Consider the following 25,223-nt stretch of genomic DNA (forward strand, 5'->3'; position numbering starts at 1 on the left):
TTTAGTCAATTGATGGCCACCAAACATAGCTGCGAGCCAGCTCCTTACTTCGCACGATGCCGGGATGGCCTTGATGCAGTTCGTTGAGCACGGGCTCCTGCAGCTGGGACGGAACAACAACCCTATTAGGCACCCTTGATGAACACTCATCTGCAAGCGTCTGTCAAAAAAATAAAATTGGGTTGTGTGTGTGTTTATACAGGCTAGAACTTGGTCTGCCTCACAGGGGCGACGAGTCTCCCAGCTGTAGATGAGAAATTTAGCCAGTGCGGTACAGCCGCTAGCCTGGGGTCTTTAACGTGCATCACGCAGTAGTGATACACGACCGCACGCCGGTACGATGCTCATCCAGATCGAAACGGGCAGGGGTGGGGAAGCGTCTGTCAAAGAACGGTCCGAGTTGCTGTTCTTGCACGTGCGTCGGCCAACCCATGCTTGTGTATTCAAGTACTTGACAAAGTAACGGGTCGCGCGACGTAGCGCGTGCAATCTCCTTAGAGGACACCGGCATTGACTCTAGGCGCAGTGCATAGAAGGACTTTTCGCCCTTGCAACTATCGTCTTTCCCACTTTCGAGAGGGAACCTTGAGCAAAAATCGGCCTCTGCATTGTCACTGGATCTCTTGTGCACCAACGAGTATTTGTACGCTGACAAGGTAACAGCCCAGCGCTGCAAGCGTGCTGCCGCAATAGACGGAATGCCCGTCTTTGGGCCCAAAATAGTCTGCAGCGGTTTGTGATCCGTGAGGAGAGTGAAAACTCGGCCGTAGATGTATAAGTGGAACTTTTTTATCCCAAAAATAATGGCTAGTGCCTCCTTTTCAAGTTGGCTGTACTTCTTTTCAGCTTCGGTCAGTGTGCGTGATGCAAACGCCACAGGACGAGTGCTTCCATCTTCAGTCACATGAGACAGAACAGCGCCTATGCCATACTGGGATGCGTCGCACACAACTTGCAATGGCTTACTTGGATCGTAGTGTGCCAGAATCGATGGTGTTGCTAGCGCTGTCTTGATTTCCTCGAACGCTGCTTGACACGCTTTGTCCCAACACCAGCGCTGGTCTTGACGCAGCAGCCTGTAGAGCGGGCTCGCCAGGGTGGATAGTCGTGGAACAAACTTCCCGTAGTAATTTACCATACCCAGAAATGACTGGAGCTGCTGCTTGCTTGAGGGTGCAGCAACCTTCAGCAGAGCCTCGATCTTCTCTGGCGTCGTGCTGACACCTGCAGCACTGATCACGTGGCCCAGATAACGCAGCTCCTTCTGGAAAAACGCGCATTTTTCCTTCTTCACACGAACTCCACGCTCTGACAACCGCTTTAGGACTGCTTCCAAATGGGCCAAATGCTCTTCCGGCGTCCTACCGGTGATGTGGACGTCATCCAAGTAGCAACTGAGGCCTTTCAGATCTTTCAGCATTGTGTCCATGATTCTCTGAAAAATGGCTGGTGCCGAGGAGGCTCCGAACGGTAACCTGTTTACGGCAAACAGTCCTTTGTGTGTATTTAAAGCGAGGTACTTGCTCGACGTTTCAGCCATCACCACCTGGTGATAAACCCGGTTTAAATCAATCTTCGAAAATTCCTGGCCTCCTGAAAGCGCTGCGAACAAGTCGTCGACTCTCGGGAGCGGATACTGGTCAGTGTCAAGGCAAGGATTCACGGTGGTCTTGTAGTCGCCGCACAACCTTATTCCACCGTCCTTCTTCACTACTGGCACAACCGGCGTCGCATAATCGATCGTTGTAACTGGTGTTATGACGCCCATGTCTTGCATCTTCTTTAGTTCAGCCTCGACAGCAGGCTGTAGGGCAAACGGCACGTTTCTTGCCTTGAGGAATTTCGGTACGTGACCTTCTTTTAGCGTCAGCTCTGTCCTTTCTTCAGCAATAGTTCCCAGGTCTTTTTTGAACAGATTTTGGTACTTGTCCAGAAGCGCACTAAGCTTTGTGCGTTGTTCGGAAAGCGCCAAAACATCTGACCTGGCAATGCTGTTGATCCCGAAGATCCGGTTCCAATCCAATCGGATCGCTTGCAGCCACCTCCGGCCGAGCAGAGGTGGTCCCTTTTCTCTCGTGATGTAGAGGGGAAGCTCGGTCCTCTGCTATCCGTACTGCACGTCGACGTGAGCAACCCCGACGGGTTGAACGATGTCTACCTTGAACGTGCGCAGCTTGAGCGTCGTCGGCATGATCTTTGTTGAAGGAGATATCTGACGAAACCGTTGCAGTGACATGACAGAAACAGTTGCTCCTGTGTCCAGTTCCATTTCCAAGGCAACTTCCTGCACGTTTATTGTGAGTTTTATTGGTTCCATACCAGACGTGCTCATTTACTTCATGCCAACTGGGTCTTGAACAGGAACCAGTTTCTTCATCGCCTTACGTGGCATCCACTTCGATTTCTTTTCTTTGTCAGCATGACAGACTCTTTGGACATGCCCCTTCTTGTTACACTTGAAACTGATATCCGCAATGTGCGGGCATACGCGGCTTTCATGTTTCGCTGAGCCGCAGCGGTAGCAGTCTCGCTGCGTCACGTTCGCCTCCGCGACGGCCTTCACCTTGTGTACGTCCGAAACTCTAGGTTCTGACGCATGTGTTTCAGCGACGTTCTTTGTTGCTGCTTCCATGGCTAGCGCTTTTTCGACGGCTCTCTGGAAAATGAGCTTGTTGTCCTCTGTGAACAACACACGCAACCGTTTCCACGAACAACACACGCAACTGTTTACGCAACCGTTTCGTCTGCGTAAACCGCAGACGAAACGGTCCCTCAAGGACTGGTCAAGTGCGGCTACGAAGTCGCAGGTTTACGCCAATTTGCGTATTTCTGCAACAAAGGCTGCTACAGATTCGTTCTCGAGCTGCATTCTTCTGTGAAACTTTGCGCGCTCGCTGATTACCGATGGCTTCGGTGCCAGGTGATCCCCCAAAAGCTTCTTTGGCTCATCAAAAGTTTTTCTTGCTGGCAACTCCGGTGCGGTCAATGACTTCAGAAGACTGTACGTTTTCGGGCCTATGAGACTCAAAAATGCGTGTACCTTGTCGTCCTCGGCGATTCGGTTGACCAGAAGAAACGACGTGAGTCGTTCCGCATACGACGGCCAGTCGCTCGTCGATTCGTCGAAGGGCTCGATGTGTCCCAGTCGGCCGAAGACTTGCGGCACTTGACCCGTCGCTGCCGGATCCCCTGTTGCCATGTCGGCTTCCGCGTAGCAGTTCAGCGAAGCCTCCTCGTCGCCAAGTTGTCGTGTCTTGACGGGGCAACAGACACAGTAAACCTCGGGCCATGGTCCTCCTGTCTACTGTGTCTGTTGCCCCGCCAAGACACGACACTTTGAAACTTTGGTATCAATAGACGCCCCAGACGTTGTCTTCTTTAAGTGATTCTTCATGGTCTAGATGAATCGTTCTGCCAATCCGTAAGTCGACGGGTGATACGGTGCAGACGTAACGTGCAAAATACCGTTTGTCTTGACAAAGGTCTTGAACTCTTGAGACACGAACTGTGGCCCATTGACTGATACAATGCTGACAGGCAGTCCAAAGCGTGCGAAGTAGTGGTGCAGGCATTTTATCATGGCTTAGGACGTCGTTGAGTTCAACAGGAAAACCTCTGACCATTTTGAGTGTGCATAGACCAGCACAAAGAACATCATGTTCATGAATGGCCCAGCCAGGTTTATATAGACTCTCTCCCACGGGCGTGTTGGACAACTCCATCGATGTAATGGTGCCTGCGCTAAGTTATTTCGTTGCACTTGACACGGCTTACAGTTTCCCACTTCGTCCTCTATGTTTTTGTCGATAGAGGTCCACCACATATAGCTTCTAGCTATTTCCTTTGTTCGAACGATACCGAAGTGATCGCTGTGCAGCTCTTTAAAAACTCTATCTTGTAAAGTTAGCGGAACAATTACCCGTAGGCCCCACATTAGGCAGCCTTGATGAACCGATAGTTCCAACCGACGTGTGAAGAATGGTATCATTTCTTCTGAGCATTTTCAACTTCCCCAGCCCTGGAGCACCTCCTCAAAGACTTGGCTTAGGACCGGACCACGGGACGTGGTCTTCGCAACATCTGTGCTCTTCACTGGGAAGTTGCTGAAATAGTCGCAGTAGAACACGTAGGTTTCATCTACAAGGAGCTTGTCTGAAGTCTTCGCAGCTTGTGGGAGTCTTGAAAGGCAATCGGCGTTGGCGTTGTCCTTAGACGAACGATAAACGATGTTTTATCGATGTCCTGCCAGTCTGCAAGCCCATCTCTGAAGGGGTGCTGCCGTCATCGTCGGAACTCCTGTCGTAGGTCCCAAAATCTTTTGAAGTGAAGCATGGTCAGTTAATAATGTAAAGGGGTACCCATACAGATAGTAATGGAACATTTGTACACCAAAAACAATGGCAAGTGCCTCTTTTTCAAGCTGCGAGTAGTTCTCCTCGTGCGAAGACAGTGTTCGTGAGACGAACGATACGGGTCTTTCTGTCCCTTCTTTCATGATGTGGGACAACACCGCTCCTACACCAAACGCTGAGGCGTCGCATGCCAACACGATCGGAAGAGTAGGGTCGAAGTAAATGAGCACTGGTGCTGACGTCACCTTCTCTTTCAGAATCTTGAAGGCCTCCCTACATTCTTCGTTCCAACTCCACTGGACATCCTTGTGCAGCACGCAATTCAGAGGACTCAAGATGGTTGCCAAGTTTGGGATGAACTTCCCATAGTAGTTTGCTAACCCCAAAAAGGAGCGCAACTCTGCTTCGTTCTTTGGCTCGGGTGCATCTCGTAGAGCAGCCACCTTGTCATCCAGTGTCCGTAGTCCCTCGCTGCTGATGACACGGCCTAGGTAGGACACCTCCTTTTTGAAAAACTCGCACTTCTCCTTTTGAAGTCGGATGCCATTCTTTTTAAGGTGTATGAGAACCTCCTTCAGGTTCTTCAGGTGCTCCGCTTTTTTTCTTCCTGTTACCAGGATATCATCAATGTAACAGGTGGTGCACGCCAGGCCTTGTAGTACCTGATCCATCGTTCGTTGAAATATTGTTGGAGCTGAGGCTACGCCAAAAGGAAGCCTGTTAACTTGAAAAAACCCCAAATGCGTGTTCAAGGTTAAGTACTTCTTTGAATCTTCGTGCATTTGAACTTGTAAGTACGCTTTGGCTAGGTCAAGTTTAGTGAATAGCTGACCTCCCGCCAGCGTTTCAAACGGCTCTTCGATTCTGGGCCAAGGATAACTGTCCACATCGATCACGGGATTCATGGTGGACTTGTAATCCCCGCAGATCCTGATCTCGCCGCTCTTCTTGACGACTGGAAGAATTGGAGAAGCAAGCTCACTTGTTTCTACCGAAGTCAATATGCCTCTTTCTTGTAAAGCCAGCAGCTCCTTGGCCACAGCATCCCTTAATGCGTGCGGTACTGGCCTCGCCTTTTGAAATTGTGGAGACATTCCGTGTTTCAGTTTGAATTTTGCTTCAACCCCTTTTATGAATACCAGCTCATCTGAGAATATTTCTTTATATTCATTCATCAGACCTTCAATCTCTTACCTTCCTATTTCTTCGGAGCAATGTATTGCTTTGATGTTTGCCCAGTCCAACTTTATGACTTTTAGCCAGTCACGTCTAAGAAGACGACCATTTGCATCTTCAGGTTGGACTCCTTGTCTTCATGCATCACCGTCACTTGTACTTAAGCCAGCGGCTTAATCTTCACTCCGTTAAATGCCTTCAAGACGTCATTACTCCGTTGCTTTTTCAAGTGCGGAAACTTAGCCTGGTACTCTTGCAATGGCAAAACCGATATGTTTGCTCCTGTGTCTATTTCGATTCTTATAAGAATTCCACTCATGGATAGCGTTATTTCTTACAGATCGTTTCGCGCACTTCTCAGCTCGTGCATTTCTTTCTTCGTCAGAATATTCCACAGTTACAGCTTTCATCTTTTTCTTTTCGTTACGCTTACTGAAGGGTTTAGACACTTGTCCTTCCTACTGTGGAGCTGAGCCTTTACAAACTCTTTGCAGGTGCCCTACTTTTCCGCATCTTCTGCATTCCAGGCCCTTCCAGCGGCAAATGACTGAGTCGTGATTCTTGTAACCACAATGTGAACAACCTTCTCTTTCTAAAAGTTTGCTTCCCACCTTAAGAACTTCTGCGCTGGACGACCCTGCGTCGTGTAGACTTTTCGCACTGGAGAATGCGGCTTGCATTGCTACCGCCATTTCAAGCGCTCTCTTGAAAGTCAAACCCTCTTCTGAAAGCAGCCTTTTTTGTATGCTGTCATTGCATAAGCCGCATTGAAAGCGGTCTCGAAAAGTTTCACTCAGCGCTGTTCCAAATTCGCAGGTTTGAGTGCTGCGACATACTCAAGGATGGTTTCGCTGTCCTTCTGGTCCGTCTTGTTAAAGCGGAAGCGTTCAGCAATCACAATTGGCTTCGGTGACAGATGCACCCGGAGCATCTCGACAAGTTCCAAATAGGTCTTACTTGATGGGGCTTCCGGCGCTACGAGGCTCCTGAGTAGCGCCTTGGTCCTTGCGCCGATGATGCTCAGGAATGCCGCCACTCGTCTCGGTTCCTTCACGTCGTTGGCAATAAAGAATTGGTCGATTCTTTTTTTTTTTTTGGCACACGTTGGCCAGTCTTTTTCCGCTTCATCGAAGGGCTCGATGCTTCCAAGCGTTGACATGGCTCTTGTCGTAGCCCTGAGCGGCTTCCTTGAAGTCAGTCTTAGACAGAGTACCTCGTCGCCAGTTTGTTATGTTAGGACGTCAATGATTGAGACCAGAACCATGCCCATTCCATAAGCGTTGTGCCCCGAGATGCTGTCTCGATCTCACGAGCTTTCCCAACACTTCTTTTTTAGTTACCAGTGCGTATATCAGGAACATCACAAATGCCGTCCATGGCACCTCTCGGACACCGTGTCTTACGTTATGTGGGGTCAGCGGTCTTCGTACAGTTCTTCTCATTGTTGCCGGTAAAGCAGCTACTGATAGTGGGGTTTCCAGGGCGTCAACTTTGAAATGCACTTTGTTCACATAAGGTTTGCATTTTGGGAAACTTTTATACATATACCTTGTAGTCGTTATTGTACGAATGAAACTTTATAAAATTCTATGAAAATTTTGGCAGGGTTCTCTTTATGGTGCCTGACTTACAACAAGGCTGTCCAACTTGATAAACTTTACTGGTGGGAAACTTATTTTCATATAAGAATGGTTAACTTCTTCACAGTGCTGTATGTATGCAACAGACTCCAGATGTGTTCAATAAAAGTAGCGTTTCCTAATATTGTGTTCTCTGTGTATCTGATGAACTAGGTTGCATTTGTTTTGAACGCTTGCAACATTTAGGCTATACAAAATACAGTCTAAATTCTACGAGCATTCAAAACCAGTGCAACTTAAATCCGACAAGCATATCGAAAAAGAAGTGCCCGGTTCGAATAAAAATATTTCAGAAAATACACTAAAATAAATTGCTACTTGGGGTTGTAAAAATGGTACTTTAAAGTCGACTATCATCATTTCAAACTCCAGGAAGCCACAGATTTTAGTTTGAAATATCACAAGACTGAATTAAAGAAAAATATATACTTGATTAATAAAACTTAAAGTCAACATTTGATGCCGCGAACTTGTGCCGAGAAACAGAAAGTAACAAAGACCTTTGACAGTGATGGAAGGACAACTGCCTCAAGCAGCCATTCGAAGCTATTCTGTAAGTGCGTGGGTATCTAAAAGTTTCGGAGCTCGAAGAAAAAAAATTCTCGAGTCATCTTATTCCAGTCACGCAAACGAAAGGAAGACAAAAAATGTTCAGCCTTTCCACTCTCGTGAAGAACAAAGACCAGCGGAGCTGTACTCGATTCACTGCCGCAACGCGCACGCGCCCGTTTCCCGCTTTTTCTCGTCCGACACGCCGCCGATCGTGGATACGTCTCCGGCGACCCAGAGTCTGTCGTACACGGCGCACGTGACGCCAAACGTGTAATCCACAAACTCCCTCCGAAATATCGCCGTCGCGCCCGGGAACTGTTCAGCCGGCGTGGAGTGCAGTCGTCGCCGAGCCTCGCGCTTGCGCTTGACGTCCGTGGCACGATCGTCGTCCGTGGCTTTCCAGGCGAGCTATGTGCTCTTCTTTGGCAAGGGAATCTGAAGCGCTCGACATAGTGGAAGCCAAGGCGACAGCGGCTTTGCGGCGATTACGGACCCATTCGCGCTGCTGCGTGCGTCGCTGCTCCTTCCGCAGCCAGTCTTCTTTACCCGAAAGGGCACGCGGCCGACCCATCCTAAGTCCAAACCGAACCTGATAAGAGCGTATGAAACAGCGCGCAACACAGACGAGGACGAACAAACACACGTAACGAGCACTGCGCTCGTTACGTGTGTTTCTTCTTTGTCATCGTCTGTTTTTCGCGCTGTTTCCTACGACGAATTCCTACCAACGCGCCGCCCAACTATCCATTCTTCTATGATAGCTGAAAAGATTGGCGCCATCTACGAGCGACGGCGGCAACCATAGTGGTTGTGTGCTTGCCGCCGTCGCCTATAGATGGCGGTAGCTGTCCAGAGGCGTTTCTGTCGACAAGTGTTTTATACCGGACACGATACTCGGGAACCTAGCCCTTAACATCTCCGCTGTAAAAAGGACAAGTGCTTGTGGGGATCAAACCCCAGACAGCACCATGGGAGTCGATCACGCTGCTGACTCGGCTATTTGCACGTGGCATTACTCCCCTCTTGTTAAAGACGCTTTGTCTCTACGCAACACAAAATGAAATTAACAGCTCAAACAAGAGAAGGTCAGTCTACAGGGTCACTTAAAACAGATTTTCGCAGTCCTATCGAGCATACCTAGTTAAGTTGAGTCGGACGACGTGAATCGCCTTTGGGTCGCAGAGGGTGGCGTGACAATGTTCATGTGCCATCGGACAACGACTTACAGTTAAGGTCTCATGTAGCAAATAACCTCGAGGCCGAAGCAGCACTTTAACAGTTCCTTGCTGCGACGATGAATTGGTGTTGAGATTCACACTTGGTAGCCAGGCTGGAACTGGGCGTCGTGGCGACAAAGATTGCAGCAGACTTCCTTTGTTCGTTGAGTGACGAACCAAGCGTCGTCGTCCTGTTCGTCTTCGTGTTCGATACCATACTTGTCGTAGGTATCGTCATCGGGTTCGTCATGGTTGTCGTTGAAGTCGTCGTCCTTGGGTCGCCCTGGAAGCCGTAGTCGGGATCGTCTTCCATGTCATTGTTCGAGTAGCCGCCTATGTTATCGTCATTGACATCATCAGTCTCGTCATCAAGGTCGACAACACTGTTTGTCGTCGAGGCCATAGTCAGGTTGGTTGTTGACATTGTAGCCGGCGTTGGTCTTTGGAGTTGTCTTCCGTTTCATCATCGGCATAAAAGTCGTCATCATGTTTTTGTCGCGTTCATTGTCCGGGTCGTTTTCGAGGCCATAGTTGAGGTCGTCGTTGATGTCACAGTTGGAGTCGTCCTCGAATGATTTCGAGGAGATCGCCTTCACGATCGTCGTCTTCAGAGTTATTGTGTTCACAAGTGGTACGCTTCATGGGCATAGATTGCGTTACCACCAATATGTCATGAATGAAAAACAAACTTGATTAATAAAATTTAGTCAACATTTAATGCCACGAACTTGTGCCAAGAAACATAAAGTAGCAAAGATGCACATATTTTGACGTCGACGGAAGGACGACTGGTTAAAGGAGCCATGCGAAACTCCTTTTGTAAGCGCGTAGGGTATCTAGAAGTTTCCGAGCTCAAACAAACAAGATTCTCGAGTCATTTGAAACATTCCAGGCATGCAAACAAAAGAAAGATAAAAAATACAAGCGCTGGCGGGGACCAAACCCCAGCCTGCGGTGTGGGAGTCGAGCACACTGCTGACTCGGCTATTCGCATATGGCAATATGACTTGAGACGAAATACCAATTCACTATAGGGATAGATACTCATACCAAGCAGATTTCTTACACTTTCCTCTACACAAGCCTATTTATTCGCCAGGCACACGCATAAACTATAGGTAAAGTTCGAAGCAAATAATAGTTTTGGCCAAATATTTTCTAATCAAATTTCGAATAGCTCCTCCAAGCCTTTTACTACCATTGTACCATGCCTAAATGAAAATTCAGCTGAACTCGTGAAGGTTGTTCCCAACCCTCCACTTGTGCACTTCTAAGTTCAGTTAGTTTTAATATAACTATATCTATGAACTGTGGCCTCAGAAAGTCCAATGCCTTCATTGTGGTGGCATGTAAATGACAGATTTGACATTACATTAAACCTAAAAAGACACCCGGTTATCCTAATCGAAATAATTTATATATCTGCTTGCTATAAGCAAATATCTTTCCTTTAATCTTGAAGTTAACCCGCTCAGAAAAATTAAAAAAAAACAAGCAGGAATAACGAAAGCAGGTTGTCAGGACAGTACTGCTTGAATAACCATGGTGGGTTAGACTGGGTTAGTCCCATCGAGTGCGCTTTTCACCGAGCACCCGCATACTGCGAAAAAGCAATACCCTCGAGCTTTGCGGGTACTGCTTTTTCGCGGTACACAGGTGCTTAGTGGGAAGCGCACTCAGCAGGGCTAACCTGCCGCGATGAAAAAAAAGTGAAGTAACCAAAAACGATGTTCGAATTAAGCAGCTTATAAATGCATTAAAAACATAGCCGGGCTACCAAAAATTTAGAAATTCGTTTGAATGGGCCGGAAGTATGAAATAACCGAGTTTGAATTATCGCAAATCCACCGTAATAGCATTGACTACTCATCTGGCTTGTGTACTCGCCACCACACTACAATATTTGTATCAATTGCGTTTTATTGTAATTTTGTTGCCCTTCAGTTAATTGCTGTGAGCAGTAATCAATCTAGTAATCAATTTCATTTTCTAAGCCTGAGGTAATGATCCTAGTAATCAGTTACTTTTTTTAAGCCCGCGGTAAACTAAAAACAAAATTTGCTCTACAAGATTCACCCACCTGCCTGGCAATCTCAACCACGCAGAGAACGTTCTTCGTTTCTCGAGCTCGGGACCGGTACGATCTGGCTGTACGCGGCGTTAGTAATAAGCTTAAGGTTCGGGAAGATACAGCAGACAACAGGAGAGGTGGCTTCTTTCCTGTGCTCAGTGTATGGGAAACAAGCTTCTGGGCAAAAGTATGCCAAAGAGTGTTTCACCGGTGAACAGAATTCTAAACACAGTTTCGTCAAATGCTCACTTATCCCTTGAAAAAGTGTATTGTGGTTTGGAAAAAAAAATTCTGTCGAGGAAAGAACTTTTTTTTTTTTATCTGGCAAGAAGCCGGTCTTCAATAACACTGCCACTAGATCCTGTCCAAAGTCAATGCCTCTGTCTGTGAGCACCGTGGTCTTGATCGCCCTTACTATTCACTGTGGAACTGAGCCATCTAGGTTTAATTCAGCTCAGTGCTTTAAAGCTTCATATCGTGAGCCTGCAGGTTATCAACACTAATACTGGATGCAGTTTCGAGTAGCATCTGTAACCAGTATGAGATTAAATTGCAGCTACATACATGAATGAACGCTACTCTGTACTTCTAGAAGGTTCGCGTTTACTCTTACATCAGAGGATTAAAATCATTTGGAGTAAGAGTAAGCGTCTATCTTCCAGAAGTATTGAGTATTGTTCGTCCATGCATGCGGCAATGTCTCGTTCATCTAGGGTCAGTTTCTTGTTTTGGTATGTTTACATGGCTTCTTTCAACCATAACTCTTTGATATCAAAGCTGTACTTGAAGCGCACTTCATAAGAAACAAGAAACAGGTGGTATTTTTTGATTTCAGATGATAAAACATGACACAACGATGAGAATTTTGCCGATTTCTGCGACGCAACCTAAACCATAGGTGGTACGGTTCGACAGGGTACCCAAATTCACAAGATATTCTAAATTTTCCTAACAGATCATGCCCACACGACTTAAGGTGTTTATTACACTGGGTGTTTTAACAGACTAGACCAACAATAAAGCGCCTAGCCTCATAGAGGTTTGAGGTAATATTTCCAGTGCTCACTCCTTTGGCCTCTGTTAGTGTTGACTTGGTTGCATCAGTACTTCCAACTTTTGTGAATTAGGAAGACATTGTTGGGGAAGAATAGCATCCTATATGGGAGCTTGTTCCTCTTGTACCATTCCGCTTTCAATAGGGCATCCGAGCATATGAAACAGATAATACAGCGGAAGTTGAAGATGGCTAGATTAATTAAGTGACTTACATTCACAAATAGCCAGAATGTTGCTGTCGTACTAAACAATGCCAAATTAAATTATTAGCTGTGTTCCTGCTGAAGTTTCATTGGTGTGAAAACTCAAGACTGCGCTGGGCGTGCTGCAGCCAGATTTTTAACCACAGCGAGTCTAAAGCAGCTTTATCACGACATGCGGAGAAACAGAAGGTTTGCCAGAAATGTTCGACTTAACCCCAGAGAGGCGCCGGCTGCTGTATTGTTCGACCAGGAGTTTGCGGTGCTAGTGTGACTGCTGTATGGCCGCTTGTAGGTGTGGCATCAGGGTCGCATCTGCATAGCCTGAGGCGTCCCAGCTCACACTGTCACCTAGGATTCTCTTTTATGACTTTCAAAGTATGCATATACTTTGCTTACTTATAATTTGGCAATGTGATGGAAGTTTCACATCCTTAGATCAGTTGAGCGTTTCTCTTTCACCACGTAATCGCGCTTCTGTCTACGCACCCACGCAGGGAGCACGTTTTCACATGACGGAATAGGCTTGTGACTATTCCAACGAATGCGTAACTTCCACTGCACTGTCGGCTGAGGGGTGAACTAAGTACTGGCAATTTTCACCACATGTTTTCTAACCTACTTTCACGGCTTTGTTTTGAGACCGCCAAGTGCTGTGAATATTTGATTTGCTCGAGAGGGCTAGTGAGCGAACTTGCCGCCACAGCTTTCTGTTCCAGCCACTAGGTGTCGTCAATTTTTTAGCTGGAGTCGCCAACTGTGTCGGCGTTCCTGCAATAGATACCAACGAAGCCGTCGTTGACGCTAAAGCTGCTAGAACTGCGATTCAACAGCAGTTGCTGATGCGGGCAACAATTTCACAGCAGATTCTGGTGGTGACAGGCAGTATTGCAGAATGAGCACCCCCATTTTATCCAACTCCATTCCAGAGAATTGTATTTTCTAATACTAATTACATTCCTTTGAACTTCTGGAAAGGAAACACTGGGCCCATCCACACTCCTGGAATGGCTGAACTGTTCCATTCCGTTCCTCTCAATTCCTCTCAACCACGAAAAATGGCACTTGACAGCTAGTACTAAGTTACCAGAAAATAACGCCAGGATAAAGCTGGCGTTGACAAACGCGTAGACAACTGCAAAATTATGCAAAATACAATCCGTAATCATTGATTCTACCAAGTTGAGCGGTGGTCGCACATAGCGCTAGTGGCAATTGGTATAGTAGCACTGCAGATATCGATTGCACCACCAATCTAAAAGCTTCATAACCGACAGCAAAACATTAACTGATCCATCTTCTCCACAAAAGAACCGTATGTGTCCTCCACTTCTAGGAGATGCATGGTAAGTGAAGAGTCACGTGCATTAACAAAATGCGGGCAGTGCGACATTGTCGCTGCTGGTGGCCTGCGACTGGTGCTGTAATCACACATGGTCCCAACAGCCATATTGTCGCGTCTTACGGTGCCAGGAACGACACCTAGTCCGCCTACAACTCTACAGTTTGGGTTGCTTCACTGGGGTTGCCACTTTCATCCTCGAAGGAACATAAGCTACACAAATAACCGAGCCATCAAATACCTAAGTGAAATGATACCGTTTCAGAAGCCCCTTAGACCGCATCGACGCAGCTCGCATTAGAACAGAGCCTATTCCATTCCTACTCTATTTTGGGAAAAATGCACCTACTAATTCCATTCCCATTCCATTCCAGTGCTGCTGCCATTTTATTTGCATTCAATTTCAGGGTCGTGGAAGTGCGGAATCGTTTCAACTCTGGAGTGGCAACTTCACAACAATTGTGACGGTCCCCAAGGCGCCCAGTTCAGTGCGAATACTGTCCTCACAGCCCATCCAAAGCTGTTATCACAGCAACAGACTCCAGTACGACGAAGTAGTTGGATCCGGAAGTCTGTTGTGCAGATTTCTACCATGCGTTGTTTCCGGTATTTTTTTATTTCATATTTCAAAATTGACAACTCTTCTTTGTTAAGAGGATAACAAGCATTGTAATCTCGGTATTGTTGCCAAACCTGCAGGTGCTACCACCAGTGCACTTTTAAGTAAATAAATGTCACAGCCGTAAATCAGCAGTGAGTACTTACCGTAGGACTTGGGTGTTTCGTAAATATTCATTTTAATTGCGCGATCATGACGTTCGTCTTCAGTTAGAATGAAAAAAACCAAAACAATATTCGACATGATGGACAATCCTGCACATCCGCGGCATGTCTGATCTGAGCGTTTGTTCTTTTCATCTGAAGTGTGTCTCTTGCTTACTACGTGTAGCGTGTACGATTTTGAGGACGCAAGAGATGCTGCAACCGACTCCGAGTTATGAAAACATTCTGCTTATTCTCATGTCGTTAAGCTCGTGGCAACGAGTATGAGTAGCATTGTCATCTTTGGCGGTGCCGAGGCTGAACCAATAGGCTGCTACAAAGCTCCCCCTCTAGAACCGTCGCCTGCAGCTCTGCAGACTGCGGGAAAGGGCATGATTTTGTTGAAGTGATCGCGGCTCCAGAGAGGTGTTGTTGCTGTTGACATGTACCGCAAGCAGGATGGCGTACTAGAGAGCAGGAAAGACAACGTTCGGAAGCCGTGCATGATAGTTGATGCCAAGGTCAGGCATATAGGCAGCAGACAGAGGGAAAATCCACCCTGTGGTGCTTTCAGTCCGGCTCGATCAGTTCGGAGTGTGCAGCCTCGGACTCAACGGGGTATGCGGACCGACTGAGGGGCCAATGCAACATCCACTAAGATGACGTACCGAGCTGAGAACGAATGCCTGACGTAGCAACGATGAGGAGACCCTGGTCAGCTAGCGACATGCCTTGTGAACAGTGTGGAAACGTCAATGAATGTTCACTTGCCGAGGCAGTGGGGCAAGCAATGTGGTCGCAGCCATTACTGGGAGATGGCGGCGGTAGATGCGACAGAGCAGAGGCGATGGCGGAGGCGCTGCAGATGCGGAGGCTGTGGAAGTTGAAGATACGCCTACTGCATTTTCGCCCAAAAAGGAAGGGGCGTTGCCTTGCCCCTGGCCAGGAAGAACATTCCCCTGGATAAGAGGCGCCCGGAGTAGATCATGATTTCCTGGTCACCAATTTGTAGCACATTCGATGTTGAGAACGGAAGAGATGGTGCGACAGACTCTTAAGTTTAGCTGTGAAAACATTGTTTATTCTAGTACCGTCGAGCTCGTTCCGAAGAGTAGCTTGTTTTTATACAACGCATTCATTAGCAATATAGTTGATCTAATTGTTTTGCAACACTAATCTAAAAACCATGATTTGTTCCGAGTGTATGGCAAAGTATGACCCAACCAATCCGACAATCCTTTCGGCAGATGCGTCGTCATTCGGGCTTGGAGCCGTTCTCTTAGAAGAACAGCAAGGGGTGCGACGGCCTATTGCTTTTGCTTCGCGGTTTTTGACCAAAGTTGAGATGCGCTATGCGCAGATTGAGAAAGAGGCGGTGGCACTGACATGGGCCGCCGAAAGAATTGATGAGTACCTAAGGGGCTTAGGCACGACGTTCGAGACCGACCATAAGCCTCTAGTTACGTTGCTGGGACAAAGTCCTATAGGTGTGTTGCCACCTCAAGCTCAGAGATTTCGAATGAGGATAATGCGGTATGGATTTAAGGTTGTGTTTGTACCGGGCAAGTGCACTGCAGCCGCCGATATTTTGTCGCGGGCACCTCTTAAGCAAATGCCAATGAAAAGGGAACGTCTCACGGTTCAAGAGGTGTTAAAGTTCTCTCAGGGATGTTTAATCGGCCTTGAAACAGGGGACGATTTGCTGTCACGTGTAAAAACAGGTCAAACTACAGACGAATTATGTAATACACTGGCTCAGCCGTTTCGAAAATGCTGGCCGAAGAAACCGGCCGTCCCTTGCTCCCTTCGGCCTTACTGTCAAGAGACGGTCGGCATAACTGTGCGTCATGGGTTTTTGTTAAAAGGTAGTAGATTAGTTGTTCCCCAAGCACTTCGTGATAAACTGTTATCTCGCCTGCACGATGCTCACCAAGGAATAAGCAGATGTCGAGTTCTTGCACAAGAGTCTGTTTGGTGGCCTGGCTTCTGCAAGCAACTGGCTGTGATCGCACAAAACTGCAATCTGTGTACCGGGTTTAGTTTTCAGAAGGCTGAACCGATCTTGCCAACCATGACTCCATGTTTTGCACGGGAAAGAGTAGGGGTTGATTTGTGAAAAATAAGAAACTCGGACTATCTTGGGGTTGTAGATTATTTATCAAGCTACCCAGAAATCTGTGTTCTCCCTTAAACCGGCGCAACTGTTGTTACAGACCGGCTTAAAAGCATATTGGCTCGTCATGTGGTGCCAGGGACTGTTGTCTCCGACAATGGTCAACAGTTTGCATGTTGTAATATTGAAAAGTTTACGAATCTCTACGGTTTCCAACACGTAACTGCGAGCCCGAGGCACCCTCAAGCCAACGGAGAAGCGGAAAGGATGTTGCAGGAAATTAAGCGTCTGGTGCTCAAATCGGCCGACCCTTACTTAGCTCTCCTAGCCTAGAGGGCCACTCCAGGGATTACCGACCAAAGCCCGTCAAAACTTATTACGGGAAAACGTCTACGGACACGCGTACCAATGCTTCCGCAGCTACGCGTTCAAAGGAACGTTGACTTTAAAAAATTTGGCGGTAAAGGATCGTCAACTAAGAGAGATGCCGCGCAAAAGCCTCGATAGGCGCCATCGGGCTAAGGAGCTTTCTGAGTTGAAGGTGGGCGACAAAGTGTGGGTGTATGCCAGAATGGCAAGGGCAATGGCTTTGCTCCAAACAGCAAAACCAAGGTCTTACTTGGTTGAGACAGAACCAGGGGTGAAATTAAGGCGAAACCGCCAAAACTTAAAAGGTACTGCCAGCGGAGGCAGGGGACGACGAAGGGAACGATATACCGGACAGTGAGTGTGACGTAAGGGTCGAAGACTCGGAAGCCAGAAGCGATATAAGCTCCGATCCTTCTCCAGTGACTATGAGGACACCGACGGCCGTCGTGACCACAAGACCGGGTAGAGTAGTTAAGAAGCCGATCAGACTGGGGTTTAATGATTATGCTTCACCCTGAACAGTATTCGAGTGCTAACGTGTTTATTTTGTCACATGTTTTTATTTTTCTCCCAAGAAAAGGAGGTGTGGTATTAGTGTGATAGCAGTGTGATAACAGTGTGACAGATGACAACGCTATATCTGGCGTGCTATGGTTATCGGTGGCGACTGCAGGATCACCTATAAAAGGGCTGACAAAACAAAACACGCGGCTTCCTTTAATCGGACAGCCCGTGCCAGTGGTTCATTGGGGAGGTTTAGAATAGCGCGCGCTAAAGCTTTGCGTACGCCAAGAATTACGTCGTCGCCATTGCGCATGCACCGAACACCAACGACGTTTTGCGCTTTGTGTGCGCTATTTTAGCATACGGTATTTCTCACAAATTGCGTGCATGTGCAAAGAATCTTTGCGCTCCTCCAAGGTGAATTCGTCATGAGAAGTTGGCTAAAGCCAAGACGAGCAGAGTTAAAAAATGGCGGCTCCCAGACCCATGGCTACGGTCGCTTTGGCGGCGTCGTGAGCGCGACGTCGGCGGCATCCTCGCCACTGCAATTTTTAATACGGGACGACATTGCACTTGGTTTGGAAAACCCATTAAGGTGGGCAACAATCACCGCTACTTGATGCTTGCGACGCGAGAACACTTCTCGGCGAAGGTACGGTGTGCGAAGGTCAGTACACGAGACCTCCCTTTCCGAGGCGACGCAGGCAGACACGACCGGTCGATCGCTCGCGTCGCATTCTGACGTTTAAGCAAATCTAAAATGCTAATTTGGACCAAAAAGTTTTTTTTTTTCTCGAGTTACAGCATTTCATGTGTGAAATAACAATTGTGACCATCTTGGCCGCGCGGCAAGCGCGATATGTTTGGGCTTTTGCGTCGCGGCGGAGAAACAGTAATCTAAAGCTCTCTTGCGTAGCCTGCGCTAACGCAAGCGCTGAATCTATCGCTAGCGTGCGCTAAAATTGTGTATGTTACTCTAAAACTCCCTAGCCTTCGTTACTCGCAATCGCACGCCGATAGTACGGCGGCGCGACATCTCTAGCCATGAACTGCACAGCGCCATCACTTGCTTTCGTGTTGGCCTGTTTCCCGACTGCAGGAGAAAGAGGTGAGAAAGGGAGAGAAGAGGAAGATGAGGGGTAGAGCGGAGCTCGCGAACACGGAGCAGATTGATGGCACATCGTTTCGGTCTGGCGCACACACACATTCGTACACAGCAGAGCCGAGACGATGCTCGCCTCTGGCGGCTCGCCCAACACGGCAAACAAACACGGCCATCGTAGAGAGCCGTAGTCTGCGTTCGTTCCGGGCCCGGAACCCCCACCAGGCCACATCAACCCCGGCGGGTGTGCGTGTTGTTGCGATCTGGGCGATTCCGTTTCTTGGGCCCGCCTAAAACCCCGGAGGGATATGCGCGTGCGTATACGTGCGGAAGAGATCTGCTGCGAACGCGTGCCGTCACGACGAACGGAGCAACGTCGTCGCTATCTCGCCGGTAAACACTGCAGGGCAGTTGAGATGGATGGGAAAGTTCGGCCACGCATGAATTCGAAAGTGTTGGTTCTGGTTGTTTCTTTATATAGTGCTTTTTTTTTTCCTTTTCACCATGGAAGGGACATGGGGAGTAGGGGTCGCTTCTGTTTATGAAAAATGAGAACCAAGAAAGTTTTGTTTTTTTATGGTTTCATAGGATTGTGGTTTAATGGAAGGAGCCAAATGTATGGACGTTTCGTGTGCCAAGTTCTTGTATAAAATTCAACGCAAAGGTCGCAAGCTTTACTATACCTTAATTGCGAGTGTACGAAAGGAAACTTCGTGAAGCTTTCTCCAAAGTTAAAATTAATATCAAGATTTCGCTCGGCGGCTTTAAATGAATCTGAAGCGGTATATCAGAAAGGTAATCACACATGCACTAAGGTTTAAAGTGGTGATGTAACGATGGCGATTAAGAGGACGCATGGCCTTCTTTGTATAGAATATTTACTTTTTTATCAATATAAAAAATAATGCAGTCTACAGTAAGAATTATTACCTGCGCTCAAAGAAAGAACACTTAAATTCTCCAAGTCGTGGATATAGTAGCTTTTACATAGCCCAAATATATTAAAAATGTATTTCAGTATACTTTTAAACGGCATTGTGTCCTCGGACATCAAAACAATAATGCGTCCATTTTTTGTGCGTTTGTTTTCGGATGTAGCACAATAAAAAGATTGTTAGAATAAAATGTAAGAGTTTCGGAATTACTTTGGAAAATTATGCTTATTAATAGGAAGCAATATTCACCCACGTTTTATTTAACGTTTCGGCATTTTGTTTTCTATTTGCAGAAAATGCATAACATTTGATGCCTACAAAATTGTCATAATTTTTCAGCAACTAAAAATATATTTGCGAAATGCGTAGTTTTTGGACTATACTGTAAAAAAACACTGTATTCGTAAGAGATATTGGCGCACGCATAAGGCAACACCGGATTTTGTGACTTGATGTTCAAAAGACCTTTAATATTTTGGGTAGCTTTAGGTGAGCAATTGCAACAATTGGTAAACCTTTAGCAAGAGGTGTACAAACATGAATGTAGACATCAAAAAGCTTGTAAAGTAACCTCTTCTTAGCAAGGCGGGAATTGCAGTACAAACTGGTGTTGATGGTTGAGGTAGTATTACGTAGTCGCTTCTAGGTGAGTACTTATTTTATATCTTAGAGTGTGTCTCTTATTCAACACACTCATCTTGTCTATAGGCAATTAAAGACCAGGTGTATTTTTGTTTCGGTTTAATAATCTAGTACCTGGTTTGCAAATGAATTCCTTATTAGCATTAGTGACAAATACATAGTTACGGCGTTGGATATTAAAAAGGTATGGGTGGCGCCACGTTCCAGTACCCTTATGAATTCTTTTTAAACATAGCTGTTTCGCGTACGTCGTTGTTGAGCGGAGTGCGTCAGGTGAACGATTTTATAAGGAACATCTGTGAAATTTGTTTTAAAGTCCCCTGCCAATCAAAAACGTAACTTCATACATTTTCTTTCTTTTTCTTGAGAATGGAGAAGACCTTAATCTTGTTTTTATCTAAAATAGATTTGTAGGTTTTTTCTAGCATTTAGTTAACTTGGAGGAGTTGCTTACTTGAATAGCTGAAAGATTACGTTCTTGAATACAGCATGTCAGCATGTTGACTTTTGCCAGAAGGCAGAACCCAAAACTTAACGTTTTCTAAAACGAGCAGAATCATAAGTTTGGCTTCGTGTTTTCTCCGACGCAAGGCAGAACTCTAAATGATTACACAGCTCGCTGAAGAGCAGATGTATTTCAAATCTGCTGGAAGTCACAAAGCTAATGTGCCCTGTTGAAAATGTGCCGAGAAATTGGGATCGCCTCGCTTCATACAAAAAATTAAATGAGGACTTGAAATATGGCCAAATGGAGGCTGACCGATTGATAGTTTTATCTCAGTTGAAATTTTTACATTGTTTTATATCCATGCTTAATAAATTCGCAGTCATTTTCGGCCAGAAAATTAATCTCAAAACCAAAAAGTTTTGGCTAAATTTTATTTTGAAAGATTTAAGTGATATTAATAAAGCTACAGTAAAGGCGTGCTGAGTAAGAATTTCGGCGTGCATATGATAATTCCAAAGCTATTCGTCGTCCAAAACATTGTATATATTTTGCCTGAAGAAAAAAAACGCTTAACCTTTTTGTTTTGTTTTCTTCTCCAGCTTAATTAAAAAAAAAAATAAATTCGGAATTCTCATTTCACTCGCAAATGAGCGTAGATTTAAGCCGAGGTCACGTTTCTGTGCGTAAGCTACTTTCGACGAGATAGGGACACACAAACATAATAAAAACGTAAAACCATGACTCTTGAACAACCTAGACAAATATTCCAGTTTATTTTTTTGCCACTTGTTTTATTCTATTGGCGCATTTATATCTATTCAAGACATGTTGCATATATCATCGCAAAAATTAGCAGAAGAGCTAAGAACTAGAAGGAAATGTTTAACCTTAGTGAATGTGTGCATGCAGCAGAAACAAAAGTAGCACCGAACGAGTCATGCGACGGCGAAAAAGGCACGACTTACCCGACGCTGCCAGTCACGGATTATTTTATACACGCTACATTGAGATTATTTCGGATAAGAAAACTTGAGAATATCATATATTCTATAGTCTTTGTCACATCAAGACGAAAGCAAGTTTAACACATTGCTCATACGCCGCGCAAAGAACAACATGCCCGCCCCCCCTCAAAAAAAAAAAAAAAACGATTTTACTATGTTTATTGTTTACTTCAAAAAATAGAGTGTGCATCGACGAACTCTCATGCTCAGCCTAAACGTAACGATAGCTTCGAACCAGACGCCAAAGCTACAGCACTAACCGATGCTTTATTAAAAATGTTATGAAATTTCTTTTTCTTTTTAATTTTTCAATGGGAAAATTGAACTTTTTGAGGTAACTGGCGCCATAGTGCTCTATGTACTCAGGAACTCTGTAAGCCGCTATTTTCCCAATTAAAATTTCTGAAAATCGCATAACTTTTGAATAGTGTAACGGTTAGTCTTCAAAGTTTGGCATCTGGTGCGGACCTCTAGCGCCACATTTTGGTTGGAGAATGCGTGTTCAGTGATATGTATATTTATTTTTGCAATGCAAATAACCTGTCTGTTTCTTTTTTTTTAAGGGGGGGAGGGACGGAGCAGCTTGTAGTTCTTACGAGAGTTAGTTGTATCGGGAAGAAACGATGCTTTTGGCGTTTGGAACGTGTACGGTTTGATAAGGTAGCACACATTAAAATCTAAAATGCCCCTAATTACAACGAAATTCTCCACATTAAAAGTGGAAAGGAATAATGCCCGGCAAGGTGCCGGACCTTCTTTTACTGTGGTTCTTGAGGTGAAAACGAAACTACTGGAACGTCGGGAACGTTCTATAAGAAGAGGTAAGGTAATATTAAGTACCCATATTTCGGAAGTTGACTCCGCGTACCTCCTCGTGGCAGCCGCGTGCTCTGCCAACTGGGGCATGCAAAAATATTGATGACGTAGGAAAGATAGCGCTTCTGTGGAATACTTTTTTCAGATGGAACAGCGTATTACGCACGTAAGGATGACGACTCCCTGTATTGTGAACTGCATGTATACAATTCTATGGCAGTTTTGCTCCGGAAAGCTCGTCGGTTAATGTTAAAGGCAGACGATCAGCCAGAAAGAAGGAAACTCCCTCAATTCCTCATTTCTTATTCCAGAAAAAAAAAATTTGATCCTCCTTTCTGGCTGCTTGTCTGCCTTTAACATTAACGGACGAGCTTTCCGGAGCAAAACTATCATAGAATTGTATACATGCAGTTCACAATACAGGGAGTCATCATCCTTACGTGCGTAATACGCTGTTCCATCTAAAAAAAGTATTCTACAGAAGATCTATCTTTCCTTTGTCATCAATATATTTGCGTGCCTCAGTTGGTAGAGCACGCGGCTGCCACGCGGAGGTACGCGGAGTCACATTCCACAATCTGGGTACTTAGTTTTACCTTACCTTTTCTTATAGAACGTTCCCAACGTTCCAGTATTCTCGTTTTCATCTCAAGAACCACAGTAAAAAAAGGCCGGGCATTATTCCTTTGTTGTTTTGATGTGGATAATTTTTTTTGTAATTAGGGGCATTTTAGATTTTAATGTGTGCCACCTTATCAAACCGTATACGTTCTAAACGTGTACGGTTTGATAAGCTGGGCCCCCATCCTCGTCGCCAATTAATACATCTTTTTCTGTTAAATGTGCGTTTATTTACACTATGTACAGTTTAAGTCGGAAACAAGCTAGCCATTGCTCATTGCGTTTTTGGAATCAGTCTGTCCCTGCTATCGCGGGTGCGCGCGTGCTCTTTTTGAGCCGCGTCTTCGTCTTGCTTGACCGCGATATATATAATATCCCCCTTCTTGATTAACGTACAGTACATAGTCTTTAAAGTGTGCTGGCTGCTTGATCCGGCGACCCCTTCGGGTAGTCCTCGGACCGGGGTCTGCCTGCACGTCCGCGTTGTCGTCCACGTCTCTGTCCTGGACGTCCGTATTATTGTCCACGGTGTCTCTGTCCTGGACGTCAGCATTATTGTCTACGGTGCCTCTGTCCTGGACGTCAGCATTATTGTCCCCGGTGCATCTGTTCTCGGGCTTTGTCATTTGCGACTCGTCTATGTCCTTCATGGTTGGGTAGATTAAGAATGGAGAAGCTTTTTCTTTGGCCTCTAGAGTTTCCAAGTGTGATCTTCTGGGGCGAATTATGATCAACGTGTCGACGCTGAAGTTTTCCGTCCTCCATTCTTGTTTGAAATGATCGAATTCCTAGCGGTTTCACGATTACCGCGGTAACCCATGCTGGTCTTCCACCGAAATTTCTCACGTAGACGGTTTAACCTGCAGAATAACCTGGCGTTACTCCGTCCGACGGAACTTCTCGGTCTTCGCTTGTCGACGAGCTTTGCTTCATGACATCGAGAGTGTGGCGATCCGTCGGCCGAACATTGCTTCGGCGGGTGTTTTCCCCGTGAAGGTTGAAACTGTCGCATGCTGCCTGAACAAGAACCTGGTGATTCTGCCGTGGACTGTTCCTTCCTTGAGCTTCAGGAGGGCCTTTTTTGTTTCGCCCACCATACGCTCCACTTGCCCGTTTGTGGCGGGATGATATGGGGCGCTCTTGCAGTGTTTGATGCCGTTTCTCGTTAAGAACTCATTCCTTTCGTTCCATACGAAATTTGGTGCGTTGTCGGAGAAAAGGATTCTCGGAACTCCAAAAGTTGCAAAGGTGGAGCGAAGGGCATCGATGATGCGTGTATGCGTCGTGGAGTGCATCGGCTTCACCTCCAACCACTTCGAGTAAGCGTTGACGACGATGAGGTACGATATCCTGTCGATCGGTCCGGCAGAGTCAACGTGAATTGTCTCCCAGGGTCGAGTGGCAAGTGACCGGTCAGGCGCTTGTACCGTAGATTTGGCCTGATGATGTTGTTGGCACGTCTCACACGCAGCTGCTGTTGCTTCGATGTCTGTGTCAAGCCTCGGCCAACAGAAATGGCTCCGAGCAGTACTTTTCATGGCCACAACTCCCAAGTGGTTGCCGTGCAGCATTTTCAAAGCTTGTTCGCGTGCTGCTTTGGTAGAACAACACGTGCCCCCCACGTCACACTGCCGTTTTGTGTTGCCAACTCGAGTTCTCTGCGCTTGTACGGTGCGAACTCGTCTCCTGCCCAGTTATTGGTGGTTCCGTCTTGTAGCCCTTGGTAGACTTCTGACAAAACGGAGTTTTCCTTGGTTAGGCGCGCGATGCGTTGACCCGTCAAGGGTGGGCACTCCATTGCTTCGAGCATAAGTACATCTCCTGGTGGTGCAGCTTCGTCATTCATATTTGGCAGTGGTAGAAGACTGAGTGCGCCCGCGTTCTGGTGCGCCTTGCCTTGTCGGTAACGCAACTCTTAGTCGTAGCAGCCAAGTAGAAAGCACCATCGGGTCATGCGTAGTGACAGCATTAGCGGAATTTGTCGACCTTGGCTCCAGAAAAGGCTTGTGATCAGTGTACACGATGACTTGTCGCCCGGTGACGTACTGGTGGAAATATTTCATGCCGAAGATGATGGCTAGTCCCTCCTTATCCAGCTGAGCGTATTTACGTTCGCTTTTGCCCAGTGTTCTGGATGCGTAGGCAATTGGAGCTTCCTCTCGGGCGTCGTCCAGCTGCGACAGAACTGCCCCAACATCATATGGTGACGCGTCGCAAGACAGAACAAGTTTCCGATTGTCATCATAGTGCGCGAGAAGAGGTGCTGAACTAAGTAGCACCTTCAGCTGTTTGAAAGCCTTG

The 25,223-nt window shown here is 46.4% G+C and overlaps 1 protein-coding gene across 1 annotated transcript; it reads right to left on the bottom strand.

Annotated features, from left to right (window-relative positions):
• Positions 1 to 9,032: 9,032 nt before the first annotated feature.
• LOC115312508 (phosphopantothenoylcysteine decarboxylase subunit VHS3-like) lies at positions 9,033 to 23,572 on the bottom strand. The gene is made up of 2 exons (XM_040212923.2): positions 23,383 to 23,572; positions 9,033 to 9,220 (listed from the first exon to the last, which is right to left on the bottom strand). The coding sequence occupies exons 1-2, from the start codon at positions 23,570 to 23,572 to the stop codon at positions 9,033 to 9,035; spliced, it is 378 nt and encodes a 125-aa protein (XP_040068857.2).
• Positions 23,573 to 25,223: the final 1,651 nt, after the last annotated feature.

Source organism: Ixodes scapularis, unplaced genomic scaffold (genome assembly GCF_016920785.2).
Source record: "Ixodes scapularis isolate PalLabHiFi unplaced genomic scaffold, ASM1692078v2 PGA_scaffold2__306_contigs__length_199485367, whole genome shotgun sequence".
Classification (NCBI taxonomy): Eukaryota; Metazoa; Arthropoda; class Arachnida; order Ixodida; family Ixodidae; genus Ixodes; species Ixodes scapularis.

Excerpts from the sequence above, each read along its gene's own strand:
- LOC115312508 (XM_040212923.2), bottom strand. The coding sequence starts at position 23,572 with ATGAAGGACATAGACGAGTCGCAAATGACAAAGCCCGAGAACAGATGC. Across the intron at positions 9,221-23,382 it reads GGACGTGCAGGCAGACCCCG|GGCGACCCAAGGACGACGAC; the intron begins GTCCGAGGACTA and ends TACGGCTTCCAG.